Genomic DNA, 23,326 nt, shown 5'->3' on the forward strand with positions numbered 1-23,326 from the left:
GTCTTCAATTCCCTTACCAGACTTTGGCTTTTGAAGTAAATCAGTGAGAGGAAATTGTTCCATGCTTCGACTTTAATCCTAGAAAGTTATTTATGTTTTAAGGGAAAGGGTTACCGACTGAACCTGTAATCACACTGTAATTACCACAGACTGACAGAAAGAGATGGTCTCTGAGCCTGAAAAACAATTGCTAAAGGTAATTACAAGCAACACCTTTTTTGCCTCAAGTTTGTTTGAGCTATTCAAGGAGCTACACCTACTAGAACCCCACATTTTGGCTAGGTACCATCTGTTCATAGTGCCACTTCTACATGTTTATTATATTCATTGAATACATTGTGGTCTAGGTGCTATGTGTTTACATTTTAAATTAATTTTAAATGAGAATATTGTCAAGGCATTAGAGTTAATCAATTCAAATAATAAAAGAAAATGAAAGCAAACAGAAAAAAAAAATCCTTAAAGTAATGTAAAGACTACAAGTGCATCTCCAAGAAAAGAGAGTCGTCCTTTGGACATGGATAAACCTTTTACTCACCCATTCATCTAATAGAAACAACAGCAAAAACCACTTTGTGGGCTAAAACATAACACTTTGATAACTAATTTCAAGCCTTTCTCCAGCTTTAATGTGACACATGTCCTGTACAAGTGAATGTAAAGTGAAATAATGTAACAGTAAAATGTTCATTAAGTGTGATGTCCAGTTGAGTTTGCACATTTAACCAAAGACAGTGAATCTAATCAAATGCTCATCATGGGATGTTCTTTTGTTTTCCCACTCAGTGATGTATGTCTGCCACACAAACAAGCCTGGGCATCATAATTACCAGGAATCTTCACAGTGGCAACATCATATGTTTTTTTTTTGTTTTTTTCTTTAAATGGAACTGAGGTTATTTTTTCAAGATTGGTAAAATAACAAACTATTCTGTATGGGGTTAGATATTTTGGTATCAGATTCATACATCCAACTCATTAGGTAAATGTCTTCATGAGAAATAGATTAAATTCTTAGAATGACCTAAACAAAAAAGTAAAAAAGACACAAGACCTGTTGGATCACATAAAAAAGGCTGTGGACAAATGAATTAATATTTCCAAGCCAAATTGTGGGATGGTGATAGACTTATACCAGACAAAATGGTGTTATTTAAAAAAAAAGGTTCTTAAACAAAGTGTTGTTCTAAAGTTGTGAACATTTGAGCAATGCTTATTTCTCAAAAGGAAAGATCATTTATGAATGTGTTGGCACTAAACTGATACTTAATTGATATATTACTCATGATTAGTTCCGAAACCAAAGTGGAGGAATTGATGGTATTCAAACATAATCTCTTGACTCGGAGTCAGAAAGAACTCTTGCCAAATTCGAAAGAGACACAACGAAGAAAGCCACTCACAGGCACCTGAATCAGTTATTTCACTTTAGCAATCACATAAAACCACAAATCCTGCTCCTTTATTCAAACTGGAAAGAAAACCTTCAAGGATATTCAGCACTACCTGCTATACATTTCTGACTATTTTGCGTTTTATCAGTTCATTATGTAAATGTCACAGAACATATCAAAGTGCTGCTGATGCGCTCAAGGGAAACATCTGATAGCTGAGAAACCTTGATTCAGTGTCAAAGTTAGAACCATTTGCTAAAGGAGGGAGATAAATGGCATTTGAGATGCCCTTTAATCTGTTTCACATCTGCATGAATTTATCACCCCTTTCCCTCCTCTGTCAAATTTATGGTGTTACTGCACAGTCATGATGGTGAAGAATGATGTTTTCACACTTCAGCGTAAGAGCTGTTATCACTGAAATTACGTTGAATTCATGCATCAGGATTTAACTGAAACATCCATGGAAACCATCCATCCATCTGTCCATCCATCCATCTGTCCATCCATCCATCCAGCTATTCATCTGTCCATCCATCCATCCATCCAGCTATTCATCCATCCATTCAACAGCACTTATTTCGAAAAATTACAAAGAGGGATAAAATATAAAACTGCAGATTTAGGAGGATTTCATGTAATGACACATTTCAAGGTGAATGGCCTTGTGTAATTAATTCTGCAGGGCTTTTTGAATGAAGCTTCGTGTCATTATCATTTTAGATATTGGGGACAATTAATGAGCTTTGAAGAAAATCTCTCCAGTCCCACAACTTTATTTTGATAAATGCTCCTAGCACCTTTATTAAAAAGAGACGGTGAATAACTGTCAGAGAGACAGAAAGGTCTTTACAAACTACTTTTTGTTTGTCAAACGATTGATAGAAAACAATGAATTATTCCATTAAAACTGTTCCATCTCAATAAGATTGAATAACAGAAAACATTAACTGGTTTTAGTTATTCAATGCAATAAGTGAAACTAATGTATCATGGAGATTAACATTTGCTCCGCAAGCAACTTGGATTGTGTGCCATCTACACCTCCTCTAGGCTCTGGGATAATGAAATTCAAGTTGAAATGCTAAATCTGTGTCCTCCTTTTCTCTTTACTTTCATTTTAAAAAGATTCCTTTGGAGCACTGAACAACTATCTAGTTTTACTTCTGCTTTGCCAACACAAGATGATTTTTTTTTTTGGTTTAGCAGTTAATATAAGGATCGAGACATTTACAGCTCAAATATATCTGTGTTTGGTGAATTTTGTGGGATCGACTCCAGTCATGGTTCAAGTCTTGTAAATGTCCCCCAAGCTTTCTCTCGAAGCAGCCAGCTTATTTATTGGTAAACTTCTAAGTTTATCTGCCTTGTGGACGGTGTCAGTGGAATCATGTCAGTAGTCTTGCTCATGAGACATTTTTGTATTAAACATTCATTTCACTGATTTATTTTGAAATGTTTTGAAAAATTGATTTTAAAATTGTATTAGATATAAATCAGAATAACAATTTTAAAAAATCACTCAGTGAGTATTGAATCTATCATATGTTTAAAAAGTTTAAATAAATTAATTTGCCAATAATGTTGTAATTTATCAGTAAATTTATAGGTAGACGGGCAGAAATCTGATGTATGTTTTTTTTTTCAGACTAACACCTATTTAATTTCTGACACATGGCTGAAAGGAATTATTAAAATGTGCAATTACAAAAAGTGGATATTGCAGCCATTTTCTGCTTTTGATTTAAGAACTCTAATGGATAAGTATCTATGTCAATCACATTACCCCATTTATGTCTTTTTTTGTGTGTGTTTGCACTTTCAAGTTTTAGCCCAATTGCAGATTTATTAAGCCTTCCAGGAGGCACCAACATGATGATAAGTGATAATGTTAAATGCCATGTAACATTAGGATGCCCCAGGCCTCTTTCAGGAAAGAAAAATCACAGTAAGATCTTCCCATGGTTTGTTTGATGTTTGGCAGCTTTGATAGCACGTTGTTTGGGAAATGTGCATTCACTGCCGTATGATATATCCTGCAATGCAATTTGTCCATCCGTAGGGAGTGTACAAAGGCTGAATCTGTGGTTAATATAAATGTATGGCTATGGTTGTCTACCTCATTCACTGTTCATATTGAATAAATCAAATTACTCTGACAGAAATGATTGAAGTATAATAGTTGAGTCTGTGAGCATTTAGCCGTCAGCTACTCACTGCTAGACTGTGTAGTTCTATGACCATGCTGCACTCCTGTTGCATTTAAAAATTCAGCATAAGGTGGGGATAACTGCATTTTTTTGATTAAGTACCACTGCCAATTTGTGTGCTGTCACCTTTGGATCTGTTTGTCATGGGGATTGTTTGTGTTGTTCCACATGGACAATTTATGGTAAAACAAACTCAAATAAGAGAAGTCACTTCTTTCTAGAAAGTGTACTGAGGGAAAAACTTATGTTTTATGTTAATGTATACACATTTGTGTGTAGATAAAAGGAACAAAACATTTACTGGATAATTGAACTACACAATATATTGTATACTAGTATTGCCATATAAGTGTTTGCAATATTAATCTTACAAAGGTCTTTTTAGACTGCAATAATTGTTGGGCAATATAATTCAAGTATAATAAACTTTATGTATCAGACCCCCACCTCATGAAAACAGTTTAGCAAAGCCTTGATAGGTGATTTTTAGTTTTTTATTTCAGCATCTCCCTTTATTACAGATGCAATGGGTCTTCTGGATGACCTTGAAAAAAAACAAAAAAACATATTCACATAAAAGAACAGAGGCTTGTAATACAAATAAAATACAAACAAAACATACCTCACTGCGTTCACTGGAGGAATGTGAAACATAACGCTTTTACTTCTAAAAGACAGCCTTCAAACATAATGTAAAATCCTGCTGACAGTAGTTGTTTTCCAGCCATCCATGTTAGAAATAATTACTGTCGGCTTTATAAGGCCCATATCTCCAGGGAACTGCATCATGAAAGATACAGAAGAAAAAACAAAACAAAACAAAACAAAAAAAAAAAAACTTTTGGAAACCATACTGTTAAACAGAAGATATATAAATAACCTGAACAATTCAAATGCATTTTATATAGTTCACAGGCTGATACAGTTGCATTTTACATGCCAACACATTATATTTACTCAGTTGGACAGTTTCATGGAAGCAGATGCTCACTATGGACACAAATGACAATGCTCAAAATAATAAAGGCCCCAGAGCAATAGAGGCACAGATGAGAAAGAGGGAAAACACAAAAATAGGCTTAAACGGCAAGTAATGTCTTTGTCACAATATTCACCAGTATTTTCACCACTGAAAGGTTTTCTTTGGTCATGCCGTCCTACTTTAGACACAATAGGTACTAGAAGATTTCCTTCCCTAATTTGAGATTCAGATTGCGGTCATTTGCTGTGTTTTTCTGTATAAAATAAAGACCCCTGATGATTCTGCAAATACAAAAATTGAGAAATAGATTTCAGTAAACATCATCTGATTGTTAAATGTCAAGCATTTCAAAAATATTGATTGAAAACATTTGCTAATACTGTGCCATTTTGAACAAATGCACAGCAAATGTAATCAAAATGCACCAACAAGACAAACTGATCTAGTTCACGTCTAATAGGAATATTGTGTATAGTCGAACCAACCCAACTCATACCTTATTAAATAGAACATATTTGGCTCAAACTACATGTAGTCTTCTTTAAGTGTTATAATCCCATCTTCTGAAATACAATTTATTATAAGACACAACTTTCAAAAACTAATCATGAGCAACCATGAGAAACAAGATGCACTGGTAGTCATTAAGTTTACAACATTCTCACTGCAAAATATTTTCAGTTAGTGTCATTATTCTCAGCTTTTAAGGACAATGTAAACTAAAAGTAAATTCTGTTGCAAATTTAGTATTGTTCATGTTTTTAAGCAATATGTTAGAAATTAAAATGATTGCATTGACCATACTTACAACCTCTTTAAAATCTTGCTGTGTTACCAATAGAGACCTCCACATGAGTAGAATAGAACTGAGCCCCACAGAAGGTCCTAAGAAGTATGTAAAAGAAATACCTTGAGTCTTTTGTGATCAGCAGGAAAAAAAAAACACTGCAACTCAGCACCACAATCTACAGATTTGAAATTGGTTGTCATGGAGTCACAATACAATGGTAAATTTGTTTGAGATTTCAAACAAAAAGCAGTTTTTTCTGCTTTTTTGTTGCTTGTGTGGTCTTTGTTCTATTATGTATGTTTGTGCTTTCACTTTGGCTTAAATGTAAAACACTTTGAATTTATTGTTGTGAGTTCATTGTTTTTTTTTTTTTCTTCCTTGAACAAGAGAAAAAAACTGTATTCAGAGCCTCCCAAGTGAATAGTTTAAATTGTTGGAAAACAGACACACAAAACCTCAAAACAAGACACAATCTCAACTTCAAAATGAAGGAACAACAATGTCTCTTTGCTTTCTGAATGAAAGTGGGCTCCAAGGAAGAAGACCCAGCAAGACCCCACTTTTGAACTAGAGGCATAAAAGAGTATGACTGGAGTTTCCTAAAATAAATGTTGACAAGTCACAATACTTCTGGGAGGATGTACTTTGGACATTTCACAGTATTTCTTTTCTCTTTTTCATCTTCAGACGGATGAACTAAAATTGGGTCATTTTTGTGAGTCACAATACAAAAAAAAATAAGCATTATTGTCTTAAAGAAAAAGCATCAATTTTTGTATAATACTGGAGAACGCTTTAAGAAACAGCTTTTCTGAGGCTGCATCAAAAATAAAACTGTTAGATCCTTCTAACATTTCTGCAGAGACTTGCTAACATGACTTTCCTTTGCTTAAATGTAAATATAAACTAAATTCAGAAATCTGCAAAGTTTTCAATCATGAAATAGAATGTGGGAAGTGTTTTAGCAGTTATTTTAAGCTTGATTAAAACTGCTAGGTAAAGGAGATTTCTGATTGTAAAACCTTGAAGGACCTTCCAGAATTACATTTGCTTGTTCTTAATGTTTTCCACTGGGTGATTTTTATAAATGTGGTCCAGTTCCACAGTAAAAAAAAATTTATGTTTTCGCAATTTCATTTCTAATGAATTCCAGCTAGAATTTTGCTTTTACCTGAATGGTTGGATGGTCTCCAGCAAAGACGCATATTTCTAAATAATCAAAACAATTAAATACATACTTTATTCATCCTTGACATCTATAATTGCATGTAATAATATTAATCAAAGCTTTAAAAAGGGCTGGTTTACAGCCTGTAAGAGTAGGACTACCAGCACATCTTTAATGCAACAGTTTAATTACAGCTGCAGTCATTTTCAATAATTTAGAGTACACATCCCAGTGAGGCTTGTTTGTCAAATTAAAAGCATATCTAAAAGTAACAACCTATAAAGAGCTACTAAATGCAAAATGTTTCCTTTACCATTATTCCATGAGTTAATTGAGGTGCCAAAAAATGTAATAGAAGTTAATTTGATTTCAAAAATAACTGTAGTGGGTGGCTTCAGAAAACTAGAGATTTTATAGTAACAATTCCTAATAAGCCTGTAACCTTGGGGCTGAACAGACAACAATAAGTGCTTCACCAAAAACAATCCAAATTAATGATATTACTAAACTCTACAACTGTCTCCATATTTGAGAGCTTGTCATTAATTATTAAACAGTAAACCTTTTGGATGAAAAGAGATGAAGACACACTTTGTTCTGTTTATGTCTGTCCTTTGGACAGACTGCTGAAATCTAACAGCTCTGTCATCGACCTCCCAGGGATGATGACTCACAGTGACACATTTCGTGAGACTTCTCTTAAAAAAGTTTGGGAAAGATGTTAAACTACAACAAGCTCCAAAACACAGTGTCACTGTATTTTGACTGTTTTTGAAAAACTGTTGAGGATGCAGGCCTCGTGTGTGAAGGATTTTAGTCAAAAAATAAAGGAAAATACTGCTGTAATTCTCCAGGGTAAAGGAGATGGCAAAACAATTCAGAAAAGTCAGTATATTCAGACTTTCCGATTTATAAGTTAAGACTCGGTGCAGATGTCTATGGTTCATTGCAACTGAGCTCATCGCAACACAGTGAACTGACAAAAAGACAAATAATTTTGCAGCATTTCTTTTTTTTTGTAACATGCCTAAAATGATGATAAAATAATTACTCTTTGCATATCTGAGGTAAAATAGTACATTTTTCTCAACAGATTATTTACTTGTGCTTTGCTTGGCCCTAAAATGCAAGCAGGAAAAAATAATCTTTTTCATCTTCTGAGTCCAATCTGTTTTGCCTTTCATTTTGTTTTTAAGCTTTTCTGGCTTTCTGCAGAATTTATTTTTTTCATTTTTGAAAGAAGCAAATTGATTTTTCTCAAATCCTCTTTCTCAGTTCTGAAATGCAGAATGAAACAAAAGCATGTCGTTCTAGAAAAAAAATCCCTCTAACATGCAATTAAATATGTCAATAAAATAATTCAGCAATGAACAGTCCTGCTGTTTTTGTTGATTACTTTAAAAACCTGTTTAAGGACGTTTTATATTAAGTGTTTGCGGGAGGCTGCTCAAACTGTTGCTCCATGACGCAACTATGGCTTCAGAAAGAGCATTCACTTTCTGCAACTGAAATTTGTTTTTTTAATCTTCATTTACATTCATCCCCAAATGTTTTCAAGTGGATTTAGAACTTGGAAGGTCTTCTGTGAATGGATGCAATTTCTCTCAATTTATATCTTACAACATTTTTTTTTGGCTTAAAAAAGGATTTTTAAGTTTAGAAAAAAAAAACAAAAAAAAAAAAAACTTATGATCCCTCCTTTAGAACTCTTTACTTGTTGAAATGATTTATACCTGTGAGAAAAAGAACATTTTTGTCAGAGTGATCCTTAATTTCTTTTCACACTTGCCTCCTCGACCTTCCATAGTTTACAGTGCATACCTAACTTAAAAATATTTTGGTGTCATAAGTTGTTGTCAGAAACCAAAGGGCTCCATTTGAAGGCTTTCAGTGTCCTTACAATATAAGCAGTTTTGAGGATGGCAGTATGACTAAGAGACAGCCCCTGTGTTAGGTTGTGCCCAGTGATGTGAAACAGCAGAGTGAATGTCAGGCAGCTCTGGACGCTGTTCATGCTGAGGGTAGTTGGCAGTGAAGAACCTCTTTGTTTATGTGTGTTGCTACCCAATAATGGGCCAGAGCCAGTCACAATGTAAAAACCCGCAAGTATGTAGCGACGGCGGCAGTCGCATGTGTGGGGGCAGTAAGAATTCAGACTTAGACAGTGGGCAAGAAGCCACTACACGACTGCATTATTCTGTGTACTATGCAGTTCAGTGAAGGGCAGATTTGATGTTTTCTTCCTCTCAGTAGGGCCTTTCTTTAAGCCAGAGCTTTGCCCAGGGAACACTCACAAAGGACTCTTCTGCTGCAGCTTGCAGAATCCAGCTACATCTCAAACCAGTTTTGCTATTTAAATAAGCTAACACTTATTTTCTTATCTTTCCCTTGCAGTCCAAAAAAATCCAGGCTCAACTGAAAGAACTGCGGTACGGGAAAAAGGATTTAATTTTTAAGGTAAGCTCAAACTGAAGGTGGGTGGCTTTGTAACAGACTAGAGGTAAACACTTACCTTGAAAAAAAAAAATGATCCCATCACAGACGGTACTCCAATTAATTCAGCTGGCAATTACAAAGTTGCCTGCAGCCAGACAGCAGCCTGCAAAGTCAATTGGCCGTCTCTTAAACCACATACTGCTAAATCTTGTTCTCTGATTTTGCCTCTGCATGATACGACTCATCCCTTTCAATCAAACAAGGTTTGTGGTTGACCATTCTCGACAACAGATGATAATGCAGAATTACGTAAGCTCATAAATGAGAATTTTCTTGACCCAAATTACATATGACACCATGTTTTCCTGTATTTCCTTGGGAGGTCCTTGTTTCAAGGAATCAGATATCCATTACTCGTGTGCTACCTTTGTTAGCAGAATATGAGCAGTGGTAAATAAAGAAAAAAAAAAACAACTGGTGGCCAATTTCACTTACTTGTCTGCCTCTTCTGTATTGTGAGGACTAAATGTTCTCATATCTGAGTGAGCACGTAATATTTATCGGCATTCACAGGTACACGAACTGACCTTTCCGGCCTTGTTTGCAGTGGTAAAATGTCAGTCCATATTTCTGCAAAAATGGCCTGTAATGCCTCCTTATAAATGTGCATTTTGATGCTTTAAAGTTATAATATATGGAGATAGATATGATTTAAAAAAAAGGTGAATTGATAGCAGACTACATTTTCTATTAGCTCTAAAGCTGAATTTATTGTCGCTGGGTGTTCTGATCTTTGGTCTGCTTTTGTTCCGTGAATGATGAATGTATTGACTTGTTCAGCTCCTGTCAGATCTTGTAAATCACTGTCTCTAAACTGGATCAGTCACTCAGGTAAAAGAACTTTATTTCTCAATGTCAAACATTTAATATTTATGCTGAAGACGTGGTTTGCAATCATAAAGGCAAGAGAGTAATTTGAGCATTTTTTTTTTTCTTTTCCATTGAAATAGTCAGCCTTGTTTGATGGTACGACCTGATTTCTTTTCCGCATATGGGAAGGTCAAACAGATATGATTCACATTTTTCTGAACCTGATCTTCCTGTTGCTGAAACCTCATCTGTAATTCCTATGTGCTACAATCCAAACCCCAGCGAGCAACAAAGGAGCAGAAAGTGGCAAAGAGTAGTTTGAGATATGTAAATGTCATCAACATCATAGAGGGAATGTGAGTCAACCTACCAGCAGAAAGCAACTGAATGGGTTATGACAGCTGCTGTACCATATCAAAGAGCATTTTGCAGCACATCACAGTGCATGCTGATAAGAATGATCAAGGAACTCAACAGAACTTATTATTCTAATTTATGGGTTAATGGACTGTTACATTATGTTACATTACAGCTTCATGATATGGCTGCAAAGATGTATTCCACTTTAAAGGTGTCTCTGGTCAATCAGATGCTTCAGTGGAGCCAAATGTATTCTGCAATGAAGTGTACTTGAACAATGAAGCCAGCACCAAGGAATGAAAGTGCTCATGGTATATAACTGAGCAGTCTTAATCTGTGGCACCAGACACACAATGTGTAGCTAATAACCTTTGTCAAAACAATAAAAGTAAGAAGTTTGCCTTGAACTTGTTGCTGACGTTTCAAATGCATTCAGTGCTTCAAGTGCAAGCTTTTGGTGATTGCAATTAAAAAAAAAAACACAATTACCTTGTCACACGGATTGTGTTTCAACGGTACAGCAAACCTTTTGTGTCACGTTTCCATCCTACCCTTTCACAAGCTGACCATTTAGGATTGTCACTGGCTTCCTTGATGTCTAGAAACTCCATTTGCAGCAAGAACTAGTTTCACCTCCTAATCTTTCTGAACCAACTTGATGCCCATAACATGAAACAGCTCACATTGTTTAGCTTTTAAAATATTTTCGACAAATATCATGAACCAGTTCACCCATTGATTATTTTATAATGTAGTAACTACCACTCGACTTTTCGTAGCTTCTACCGCCATTCAGGTTTATAATGCTAAGAGAGATCAGAGCCATATATCAGCAACAAATTTACTCAAAAATTTAAATTTGCGATGGCCTGAAGCTAATAGCCACACATCAGGTGCATAGGAGTCACTATGACCTCAAAATCTGAGGGGAATTGAAACAAATATTTTCTTATTTCCTCCTATTTGCAAAGTTCTTAGACTACTAAAATAGATTGTCATGTTGAAAGCTACCCTGTTAATTTCAAAGTTCTCTATAAAAAGTTAAAGCAACTCATTGACACAGTGCTTTCAACTAAATCAATTGTGTACACACAGTACTACAGTTTAGTAACATCATTAGATTTGTTGTAACACGATCGATGTGAAGCCGCTATTGGGTCTTCACAGTGGAATTATGTTTTGAAAAGTAACACAGTTGGAGCTATAAAAACGGAATACTCAGTTTTTAAAATCTGAGAAATGCAGATTCACAATAGGGACATACTGTCTTGTTAGAAGTTCTGCACTTAATGTGGTTTTGTTGTGTATGTAGAACTTCAAGACAGCAACAGAAATCCAACTCAGCATCTACATCATGTGTCAGCTATAAACAGCTCAAAGACGCAGGTCTCCCCTCTCCTGCTCACACTTACCATCAAAAATGCTGAAAGGACCGCCAGTGCCTTTGCAGTATTTCCCTGAGAGAGTATTTTTGGAGCAGGAGCTCTTTTCAGGCTTTCATATCTTCTTTCTTCCATCAGTCCAGTTTTAAATTTGCCCCCAGAGCTGTTTTTCCTCGAGCGTAGAAAGGGAAAAAAGGCTAAAGAAAAAACGATGGCCTGATGGAGCTGCATGCTGTATATAGCCGAAAAGCTAGTGGCCCACTGACCTCAAACCTCTATAATGGACTCAGCACAGAAATATGAAGCTTGCGATTTGGAGGCACTAACCCTGGAAGTCAGCATTTCTGGGTGAGTGGTCAGGCATGCATCCTCCCCAATGGACTATCTTGTGATGATGCTCTGTGTAATAGATGTAATCACTGTGTGCTGTGATACAGCACAAAAACACACTACAAAATGTCCATATCCTTTAAATATATAGTGAGCTCATTGTTCAATACCAAAAGTACATATTGCAAAAATGTACTCTTTACTAAATATAATTTTTACTGTTTAAGCAAGAGTGAAGATATGTAAAGCATGAAGACCTAAGCATGAACAATGTTTAGACCAACACTGTCTGGACTGGAGTGGTAAATATCTAATTAAATATCTTTCAATCTCAAAAATATAATCTTTGCTAAAATATCTAACTCCCTCCCATGATGTAGAAATTAAGTGTGTGTTATGAAAGAACTGCTCCTGAAGATGTCTAAGCTCTGATTTTCTCTTCAGCACAACAGTAACAAATGAGTTTTGTAATAGTTCCAGACTCTGCTTTGTGTGAGAGGAGACCTACTGGAAGAAATATGTGATACTTTTAAGAGTAATACTGGGGATTTTCACTTTCGGGTAAATAAACTGAACTGAATTTAATTCAATATCATTTAATAATATATCATAATTTATCATCCCTGAATGACTGATCCTCAAAAAAAAAAAAAAACTGAATATGATTATTAAAGAAAAAAATGGTAGAATGGATGGACCTGTCTTTAAAAATGAGAAAATTCTAAAAAAAAAAAAGAAAAAATAATCTCCTCATTTTGGCTCATCATCTCAATCTCTAATGTCATGGACTGTTTGCAGAGTTTGCCATTACTATTTGTTGTGGTATCTGACCTTGGATGCTCCAGAATGTAAGTTTATACAGTTTATCACTTTGAAAGGCCAGTAAAAGACACACAATAAAAGTTCATGGCTCAAAAGTCCACTATCAAGGCCGGTCAAGCGTACGCTGCATGCAAATTATCCTAAAATGAGAGTATTTTTCTGCCCTACTGATGAGTTTATCAATAATAAAAGACTCCTCAGAGGAACCGCTGTTGATTCTCGTGTCATGTTAATCATCTCATTTATGGAATATGACCCTTTTGTGTGTTCTCTTCCATCCAGCAAATATAGTCAAAAAAATAATGATCATTATGGGACTGGTTAGATTTCAAAGGCTCTGTTCTTAGAAGTGTCAAGAATTAACTCGTATTTCTTGTATTTGACAAAGAGGGGCAGACGTAATGATTATGTCTTTATGTATATTATGTATGTATATATATGTGTGTGTGTGTGTGCTTGTGTTTTTATAGCAATTTTTCTTTAAATCATACAAAGTTCTGGACTCTTGGAGAAGGAATTATCAAGTCAATTTTAATTGTAGAGGTCAAATTAATCATAGCTTTGTGTAGCAATTGATGAATGCTAAATATAACAGTTCCAATATCTTCATAGACCTTCAGTATTGTTTTTCCCTACATCTGTGGTTGTTTGATAATTTGTGCTAAAAATCAGAAATCAGAAAAATCTGAAATCCTATTCTAAGGTCATATATTTCTGCAGGGGCAACAGCTTCTGGACTTGGAGCACAAGCTAACTATCGCCAAGGAGGAATTAGAGAAGACAGCCCTTGATAAGGTGATATAATAAGGATTTGATGTTTACGTTGCTCAATAATACCTATTTAACCTTTCTGAATGTCTGAAGCAGCTTTGAATATCTTAATCTGATCCATTCAAATGCAGCAATTAAGAAATTAAAGAAATGACATTTAAATTGTTGAATGAATAAATCATGTGCACCAAAATAAGCAGCATTGTTTAGAAGTAGTTTCTGAACAGAGGAGTAAATACCCAGATTTTTCTCTTAGTTTTCACACCCAAGATTGTGTTTTCATACTGTTTAGATTCAGTCATTTAGAGACATGCTTCAAGTTTAATTGGTAAGATTTTTTTTTTTGTCATTTGCACATATGTTTGTTGACATATTGTTAGCAGGGTTTAGTTGGATGAGCTGAAATTGCGTGAAGAAAAAAAAATGCAGATTACAAAAGAAGGTAATTTTGCAGTTCATCTTTTGGAGAACTGACATCAGGGGCTGTTGTAAAATAATTATACCTATAATTCTGTCTGTTATTACTGATTAAATGTAAATGATTTTTTTTCTACTGAACATTTATTATGCCGAGTTTTTCTTTGTGTCTTACCTAACAATGCCTTTTAGGTGTTTGGCAGTCACTTTAGTGCATGACCTCTGGCTTTACGGCTCACGTACATTTTTCATGCGGATGGAAGGAGAGATTCAGGTGTCTTCTGTGTGTAATCTTTTGCGGGGACAGGAGTCACAGCTGAAGGCACTGAAGGACACAGTTCACATCTGCTTTTCAGCTGTCCTGCACAACCAGCCCAGCAGCAGCCACAGATTCCCCACCTCCCCCAGCCACCTATTCAGATACTCATCGCTCATCAACAGCTCCAGACTCACCTTTCAGCAGCCACATGCTAAGGTATTCAATATTTCACACAGTTCCATCTGATTTAATGTTATTCCAAGAGATGGCCTGGGCGTTGTAAGAAACTCAACCTTTTTATAATTGATGAATGAGTAAAGAGATTGCTCTGTTAAGCCTACATCTGCTGTAGATGAGATCCACTTGTCCTTGAGCAGGATGTTTCTTTCTCAGATGTCAATATAGACTCTGCCAAGCTGTCTTTTACACTGGCTTGTATAAATCGTTTTATTCACTCTAGAGAAGAAAATTAGAATTTTAACATTCTAAGATTACAAGTTGCTATTTTCACTAGTGTTTTATACATTAAAGACTATTTACTGTATAAAATATGCATCAGTGGAGACCTTTAACACAAAGGCTCAAGAAAACTTGTAAAAATAATATTTTCCTTCTTTGTCCAACATTAAGTGAGTTAGACTGATTACACTTCTCACTACAAAAACTTGTTTTACCTCTTAACATCATTTATCTATCACTGTGTCTAAGTCATTGTCCAACATTTCCTTAAATATTTTACACTGTCCTTTTAAATTATTGTATCCTTAACAGGACTGATGAACTTGATGACTTATTCTTAAATAACTTACTGTTTTAAACCATATTTTTGGAGCACAAAAAAAAACAAGAAAATGAAGAACTAGAACATCTCCACATTAAATGAAACCACTTGGTGACTTGAGATTTTGATTTGGAAACCAACCAGGCTCCTTACTTTGTACTTGTCCTGGTTTAAGAGTAGACTCAAAGCCTACCTGAGTTACATTTGACACATAACGTTTATGTTGAATATTTTTCAAATATATTTTGCCTGTGAATGACTTGGAAATTTCCCATGAAGAGCTGAAGAGTGGCACGAGAGAGTGTGATAATTTGTGCTGGATGGATGGTCAAACACGGGTTTGAACAACTTGCAGACCCTGTAGTATGCAAAGCAGAGAAACACAAATAAACCATTCTATCTAAGTATCTAATCCATTCATGGCATTAATATTAAAAAAATAATAATAATAATTTTGGCCAAGAAGACCAAATCTTACTAAAAGATTGAAGCAGGTTTGCTATTTTAATGCTTGCCAGGAGAAAATAAAAAGTATATCTTGACGCAGTTAACAAATTGTAGGTCCCTGAGAAAAAAAAAAAAAAAAAAGTTCTGCCTTCACATTGTTCTCAGTCAAAAATAGTTGAACTGCAACTTTTCCTGAGTTTTATTATGTTCCTTCATTGCCATTGCAAAATCAAGAGGGAGGAAGGACCCACCATATGAACCCAATCACCAATAGCAAAGGAGAGATAGATCTCGACTATCAGCAACAATAGCTTTTGTATCCTAGCAACAACATGCACTCAGTAAAAGCAGCGTTGTCAAGGGCATTGATATATCGGCATTTTTGTTCCTTTACTTTTTGTGATCAGTTAGTCAACCACCGCTTTTAGAATAGCCTTTTATAGCAAGAGCATTTAAAATTCAAATTTCATGATAATATTCAGTTAATGTCAGTATTGGAAAATGCTTAGTCTTGACAATATTGTTGAAAAAAAAGTTCAAAACTGATACATATAATGGATGAACATAGACAATACCCGCATAACTGAGCTCTTTATGCATGGAATTTAGACCTTAGATTTTTATTTACATAGCGTCATCCGAAGGCACTTTGCAAGATAAACAGATGAAATTAATTTCCAGTTATACAGAAATATGCAATGAATTACATTCATACCAATCCAACACATTCATATAGACAGAGAAGATTCACCGTCACATCTGCAGTGTAATACAAGATAATCTAATTCAGCTTACAAGTAGTTAAAAGTTATCTGTGTGAGGAAACATAGCCAGTTACATCCAGTCATTGACTTTACAGCAATCTCTCACACAGAGCAAACATGTGGCAGCAATAAAAAATCACTCCCTTTTCACCGTAAGAAAGCCCCAGTCAGAATCAGTCTATGTTTCAGAAGCCATTTTCTGCAACCAACTTTGAGTTTGAGAAGACAGACAGCAGACACTCAAAACACTAAACATGCACAGAGAGAGCTTCCCTTAGCAAAAATGTCTGAACACACAAAACAATGGCAGGAGTAGCTCTGCTAGTGGCCCTGTGTGAAAAGCAATAATCGTTAAACAGGTTTAGTGATGGCTTACTAAATCAGTGAGATGCAACAACAGACCAGAGTATGATTAGCTACAGCAGTGCTTGTTCAAAGAAAATTGAAACAAGTCAACATTAAAAAAGGAAAGCAATTGTTTCTCAACAACATGACAAGGGGACTGTATATTTTTTTCCTCAAACCAAATTTTGAAATACATCATTTAAAACAAAACACAATAAAATGCTTTTGTAAGGGGTTTGGCTTTAAAATGTTGTTTTCTCTTTTTTTTAAAAAAAGAAGAAAATGCATGGTTGGATCAAAACCTCTTTAAGAAAAGAACCACCATGCTTTTTGTTTTGCAATCATTTTCCTGTATCCCCTGTTCATGTCTAAAAACAGGAACCAGACATGAGAATTTGCAAGTGCCTTGTGACAAAGTTTCGTCAAAGGGAAACATGCATACATTTACATCACAAATCTGATGCAAAGACAGCAAAAATACATTTTCCTCAAAATAGTTTTAGTGAAATAACTTTGCAAAACTTAATACATCAGGGCCCTGGTTTTAATTATTCAGGCATTAAGAGCTACTTGTTCATTAACATGCAAAACGTTTTGCAAATACTTCGTGCATGACAAGTTGCATATTCTGGCAGTAGTTATACTAATGGAATCAGCATTTTGTTTCTCTTCAATATCTTGATTCAAAATGCACAATTTAATTTTATAACAAAAGTTAAAAAAACTACCCATAATTTTGCAGTGCTTTCAGATTTTAAACAAGCATGTTCAATTGCTCGGTTATAAGTAACAATGCTTTTACTATGATTTGTGTAAATAGTAAAAGCATTTACTAGATTTTTGTTATACTTGTGGTTTCTTGTGTTGAAATGTTAAAGTACCGATAATAGAAAAGGCTTTGATACTTAAAAAAAAAAATAAATAAATAATGTTCAGGGACAACACGTGAGAAAAACCCAAATGGCACATTTATAGCAATTTTAATTATTGTGCAAAGTCCCTGCCAAATATTTCAAATTTCAAAAATAATCTTTGCTGTTGTCTGTTAGATCAGAGTTAGAGATATGCAGAATTTTCTGTGTGTGTCTTTGTGTACAAAATTCTCCCACAAGCTTTTACAGCAGGTCAATTTTACGTTTTTCATTGCACACTGTTTATTTAGATTCATCCAGACTAAAATTAATTTCAAATTGAAACAGTGAGCTTTGGAACATAAAGAAATATACCTTTTTGCTACAACATTTACTTCACTGCACATCAGTGTGTACATAATGTACAAGATGCCATATGAACAGAAAATTGTTAGCTAATTATAACCTCTTCTTCAAGTGGCTATTTGTGAATTTAGTACCTTGAGTATCACTCTCTAGAGAGAAATAGGCCAGAAAATAATTACTACAGAATATAAGAGTTGGGCCAACATGATTTCAGTGGTGTTCAGAATAATAGCATGTCTAACTCAGGCAGCAGTTTGGAAGTTTGTACTTGCCTTTGTAGAGGGTGATGTAGCTTTTAATATAAAATTCAATTTCTTTCAAGCATTATGGGAGTTTTGCTATGTTCGTGCGCCATGAAAATTACTCCCTGTCAAATAGTCTTTGTTGGGAGTGTCTTTAAGTCAAGGTCACAGCAGATTCAACTGGGGCTTTAGGATTTAATCCTTTTAGAAATAAAACAAGGTGACTGCCGTGGGAGTCATAGTAAATATAGGATTTAGCTTTCAGTGTAGATATTGCTTTTTGTTTTCTCTGGAAAACACTGACATTTTACGACCAATATCAGCTGTCTAGGTTTGATCCATGCAGCAACATTGGGCCTTCAAAAATACCCATTCTGGCTGATATAAAAATACAATTCAGAAGAAACAAAAATATACATATAGTTGTTATTTAATAAAAATTCAGTTCATGGTTCCAGTGGACGTTTTGGTTCCCCTCAAGCAGCCACGTCAACTTCAAACAAAGATTGTATTATTTGTTATTTTTGAAAAGCATTCACTTTGAAATCATCAAGCAGGCCGTAGGATTGCTGTGTCTTATCTGCCATGATCCTGGTGAGCATTGCTGGCTTTAAGAGGCTTTTCCCCCTCAGAGCTGCCACAATTCACTGTGTGCTTATTTTCGTGGGTGGTGAAATTTGACATACCACTTAAACGGTTCCTTCTAAGTTTTCTTTATCTTTAATCATCCAGATCTCACCATGACTACCACGGTGGCATTGCTGCTCCTCTGTTGTGGCATGTTAGATCACAGTAACCTCTAATTGAGGAGCTGTGTACATGTAAATTCTGGTAGCAAAATGTAAGGTTTCATTATACAATAGAAAAGATCATATTTCCCCATCATCCTCCTTTCCATGTTCAAACCAGATAAAAATAAACATCTTAAAAAAGCAAAGATACGTAGAAAAACTCAAGAAAGCAATGGCTTGATTTTTATGCTAACAGAGTTATTACTTTCCTCTTCATTAGCATACAAATGGCAGAATTTCAGTTGTGAGCATTTGCTACTTTGACAGGCTGTCTGATAAATCCTACTTAGCCCCCACTGTAAAAGTTGCTGTGCTCCATCTGTCCACTCTGCCTGTGCATGTGGAGGTGGGTCAGGCCTCGTTTAAATCACTGCCAAATTTAACTCACATTAGGCATTGAAAAACAACAAACAATACTTACTAAGCTTAGAAGAGCCAAGTGACATACAGCTAAGTCACAAATGTCCAGAACTTGACTTTGTGATTATTATCACACGATCACTTTCCTATTACAAGCTATGAAGAACTCAACAAAGTTACTCTAAGATGATGAGTTTAAGCATTTTTAATATTTCAAAAATAATATAACTCAAATAATCTAACAGCCAAGAGAGCATATGTTTAGAACAAAAGAGGGCAAGAGCATAAAATAGTATCTAATCATAAAATCAACAAGGAAACTGAAGAATAGGGAAACAAATTTCAGAGAAAAAATATGCATCTTGTTATTCATTTGGTTATATGCATCAGATTCTGCTGAAAGAATTTGTACATCCCTCCTGTCCAGTAATCTTGACTTGGATATTCCTAGCATGACCATTACGGCTCAGTGACAAAGTCCTGAGGACCTTAAGAGCCATAACAGCAAAAAATCAACCTTGATGTCCAACCTTCTGTTTCTGAAGTGATCTCCAAGGCATACAGAGCTGCTTTCAGACTGTGGATCACAAATCATGTTGTAAAGGAGGTTTGTTGTTGCTTACATTCCACAACAACTCTGAACTGTCTTTGCCTGTCTGGTGTTAAAACCCCAATGAGCAGATTTCACAAGAAATGGCAAACTAAATAAATGTAGCCCAGACTGCTGTGTCCTTTTATGTCACTTGACACATGTCTACAGTGCCTTAAAAAGTATAACGAAACAGTATTTTATTGAAATACTGTACTTTCTAGGTATGAATAGGTATAAATCAATTGCTTTTTGTTGTTTTTTTCTTTGTTTGTTTTTTTTAATATGGCTTGCATTTGTATCAATGTCAATTTCTTGCAGAACGACCTTTTGGTCTGTCTCTAGCCAGCATAGCACATCAAGATAATACTATTTTTTTTATCTTTTTGCAAAAACTCTTTTTTTAAAATACCTCAATCTCTGAAAAAACATTTGTAATTAGCAATTTTTAAGAGTTATCACATTAAATTGCATTTATACAAGAGTTTAACTGTTTTTGTATAACTTCGTGAAGCATTTGGTTTTAATCTCACCTGGCTAGACAGAGTCCAACTAGCAGTGGAAATAGCTAAACGAACTGCACCAAGCCACCCCATACCACCGAGTGTAACCGTAAGCATTTTGTGTCAACTGCTGTGGCTGTTCTAGACGTGGAGGAGTTGAAAGCACAAAAGGGAACAAATCAAGACACAGGTTTATATATGCTAATGACACCTAGACCTATTGAATTGAGTCTTATCTGGAGAGTCTCAAAATTAGGGTTCAATGGAATGGAAAAGAATGTTACTTGGTTACAATTCAATCCCAATAGCCTCCTCATACAAAAACCTTTTCAAAAAGCTGAGTACAATTTGTGGCAGTGATAAGTGCACAGCCTTTCATACAGTGGAAACTAAACTCCTCTGCACTTTATGATCCCACAATGCATCACACAATGGCTTCCTCAGTCAACACTCATTTCATTTGTTAAAACCCAACATACACTGAATTTTATATTAAATTAACCATCCGGATGATTATAATGGATTATTGTATAGAGAGCTCATTTTGTCCAGCACTTTGTGAATATTGTGTGTTACATTTGCTGCTTTTCAACACAAGTCCTTCTATGTGTCAGTTACATATATTAAAATAAAAGTGATATTATTGTAAAATCACTGATAGTTCCATATATGTATTGTTATATTGGGTCGGTGGAAGGGGGATGGGAAACCCAGATATTTCTCAAACCAGTGACTCCCTAATCCTGGGGACTTCCAAGGTATTTCCAGGCCAGAAGAAAGTAAAATTATATTGCAATACTTAAAATAAATCAAGAACGAAATAGATGTTCCACGTTTGGGAGCATTGTCTAACTAAAATCTAATTTTGCTTTAAAATCATTTCATGAAGGAATGTTTGTTTTGTACCATCAATCTTTCCAGTTTGAGCTCCAATCATATAGTCTGAATAAACATAACCCTTTGGCTTGGCTTAATTCCATAGATAAGACTGACAATCTCACACACGGACACACATGAAGACTTCGAGCTGGTGAAAGATTCATTAGTGCGAGGATGCAGAGATCAGCAACATTCAAATGGAAGTTGCTTCATATTTAACAGTCTTGGGGGGAGAGCCAAGGCTTGTGGTCCAATAGTATGCAATTTTCATCAAAGTGATGGGAGATGATTCATTAGACGCTGAGAGCACTGTGCCAGAGAAGATAACTCAAACATTCCACTGCTTTGCTCTCCTCTGTGCACTGGTGTGATTATTTCTTTGATTAAACAAATAAAGCATATATATATAGATACAATTTTTAAAAATAAAATGATTCTCAGAAATCCTCCTGATCAACATTTATCAAGTGAAATTGTCTACAATTTTTAAACATCCATAATTTGTCATTTATAGATGACATAAGGATTGAGAGCTCAACATAATTCACCTGCAGATTCTCTGAAGATCCAAAATGTCTGCTTTCTTAAATATTCAGTTAGCATTGAATAATAACAAGGTCAGCTTTAATGTGACCTTATTGTTAACACGTAAGTACTTCACATCCTTGAGAGTTGAAAATGCAGAGCTCTGGCAACTCTGATTTGTTTAATAAGTACCTCTCAACATCAGAAAAAAAAATCCAGAAGGACATTTAAATGCTGAAAATAAGGTCCAGCTTTGTTGTGTATAAAGGCTCTAACAGCGGAAAATGTTTTACTTCCAAGTTTGACATTTTCATTACTTTCTGCTTTAGTTTGTGAATAAAGAGTGACTTTTCACTGTGTGAAGTTTGATCCTGGGGCCTGCACACACACTTCTGGACCCATTGTAGAGAGTGAATATAACTGCAAGCTATGCCATTTTTAAAAGCATCAGTCAGCTTTTCCAATGGATGTAGACTGACTCATTATGTTATAAATTATATCACATTATTCACTTTTTTTAGATTTTACAGTGGAATTCAATTTACTTTGAAACTGCTGAATAATAAATGTTCTCACCTTAAACATCAGCTTTTTTTTTTTTACTGGAAGACCACTTCCAAGAAAATGACATGCAAAACTCTTCCCTTTTTCCATTGCATTTCAAAAAACTGTGGCTGATTGAGACAGATCCTGTCAGAAGTTTTAAAATTATGCATGAAATGGCTAAAAAGTGGTATCTTCCTCAAGTAAAGTCATTTCCACTGAACCTGCTAAAAGGATGTTACTTCAGCTGACAAAGTCGGAATGAGGTTTGGCAGTGACAAGCAAAGACTGCCTGCCTTCATTTTGCAGCTATCTTACTTTAAGCTCTCAAGAGACCAAACCTGACCTACTTTAACTGTATGCCTGTTTGGAAAACAAATACTGAATACCAAAATTACTTTTTTTAGCACAAATCTTTGTCCTCACCACACAACTTGTAGTATAAGGTAAAAAAAAAATAAAAAAAAAATAAACCAAATTGTTTTAAGTCCCCTTTCGAAAGTGGATTGCTCCCTTCAGATAGGGTGTCTGACTTTAAGTATCTTGGTGTCTTGTTCATGAATGATGGTAGTATGGAGAAGGAGATGGATCGACTGACTATGGCCTCATCTGCAGAAATGCAGGCGCTTCTGTGGTTTGTCTTAGAGCTGGCCCAAAAAGTTTAAGTTCTCAATTTATCACTCTGGCTTCAAGTCTCACCCTCATAACTTCACAAATAGTCTTGATATTGACTAAGATTGGAAGAAAATGTGCTTCCTCCATAGGAGCCATACAGGCACTCATTCTCTGCGTCAAGATAGGTCAGTTAAGGTTGTTCAGGCATCTGATCACCATGCATTCTGCCAGTCTCAGTTTGGAGGTTTACAGTTTGGAGGTTTATGCAGTGGGAAAACCTGACACAGGGGCCCGTTCTAGCCTGGAGTGTGTCCTTGTATAGAGGGATGTGTGTTTTTTTTTTCACCCTATTGCACCTATTTTATAATGTAAAGCACTTTGAACTGCCCCGTTGCTTGAATGTGCTTGACTTGACTTTACCTTTTCCTGATGCTCCCTCTAGCTTCATTTCAGCTGGAAATGTCTGTTTGTGGTCAACATATACTCAATAACACTTATTATTGTACATATTTTTTTTGTGTATGACTGAATGCT

The 23,326-nt window shown here is 35.3% G+C and overlaps 1 protein-coding gene across 1 annotated transcript in view; it reads left to right on the plus strand.

Annotated features, from left to right (window-relative positions):
* luzp2 (leucine zipper protein 2) overlaps nt 1-23,326 on the plus strand; it is a 150,047-nt gene that overhangs the window by 115,287 nt on the left and 11,434 nt on the right. The window contains exons 7-9 of the mRNA XM_007540351.2: nt 8,939-9,001; nt 13,465-13,539; nt 14,240-14,407. Coding sequence (XP_007540413.1) covers nt 8,939-9,001; nt 13,465-13,539; nt 14,240-14,407 — 306 coding nt within the window. The remainder of the gene's footprint in view (nt 1-8,938; nt 9,002-13,464; nt 13,540-14,239; nt 14,408-23,326) is intronic.

Source organism: Poecilia formosa, unplaced genomic scaffold, assembly GCF_000485575.1.
Source record: "Poecilia formosa unplaced genomic scaffold, Poecilia_formosa-5.1.2 Scaffold534, whole genome shotgun sequence".
Lineage (NCBI taxonomy): Eukaryota > Metazoa > Chordata > Actinopteri > Cyprinodontiformes > Poeciliidae > Poecilia > Poecilia formosa.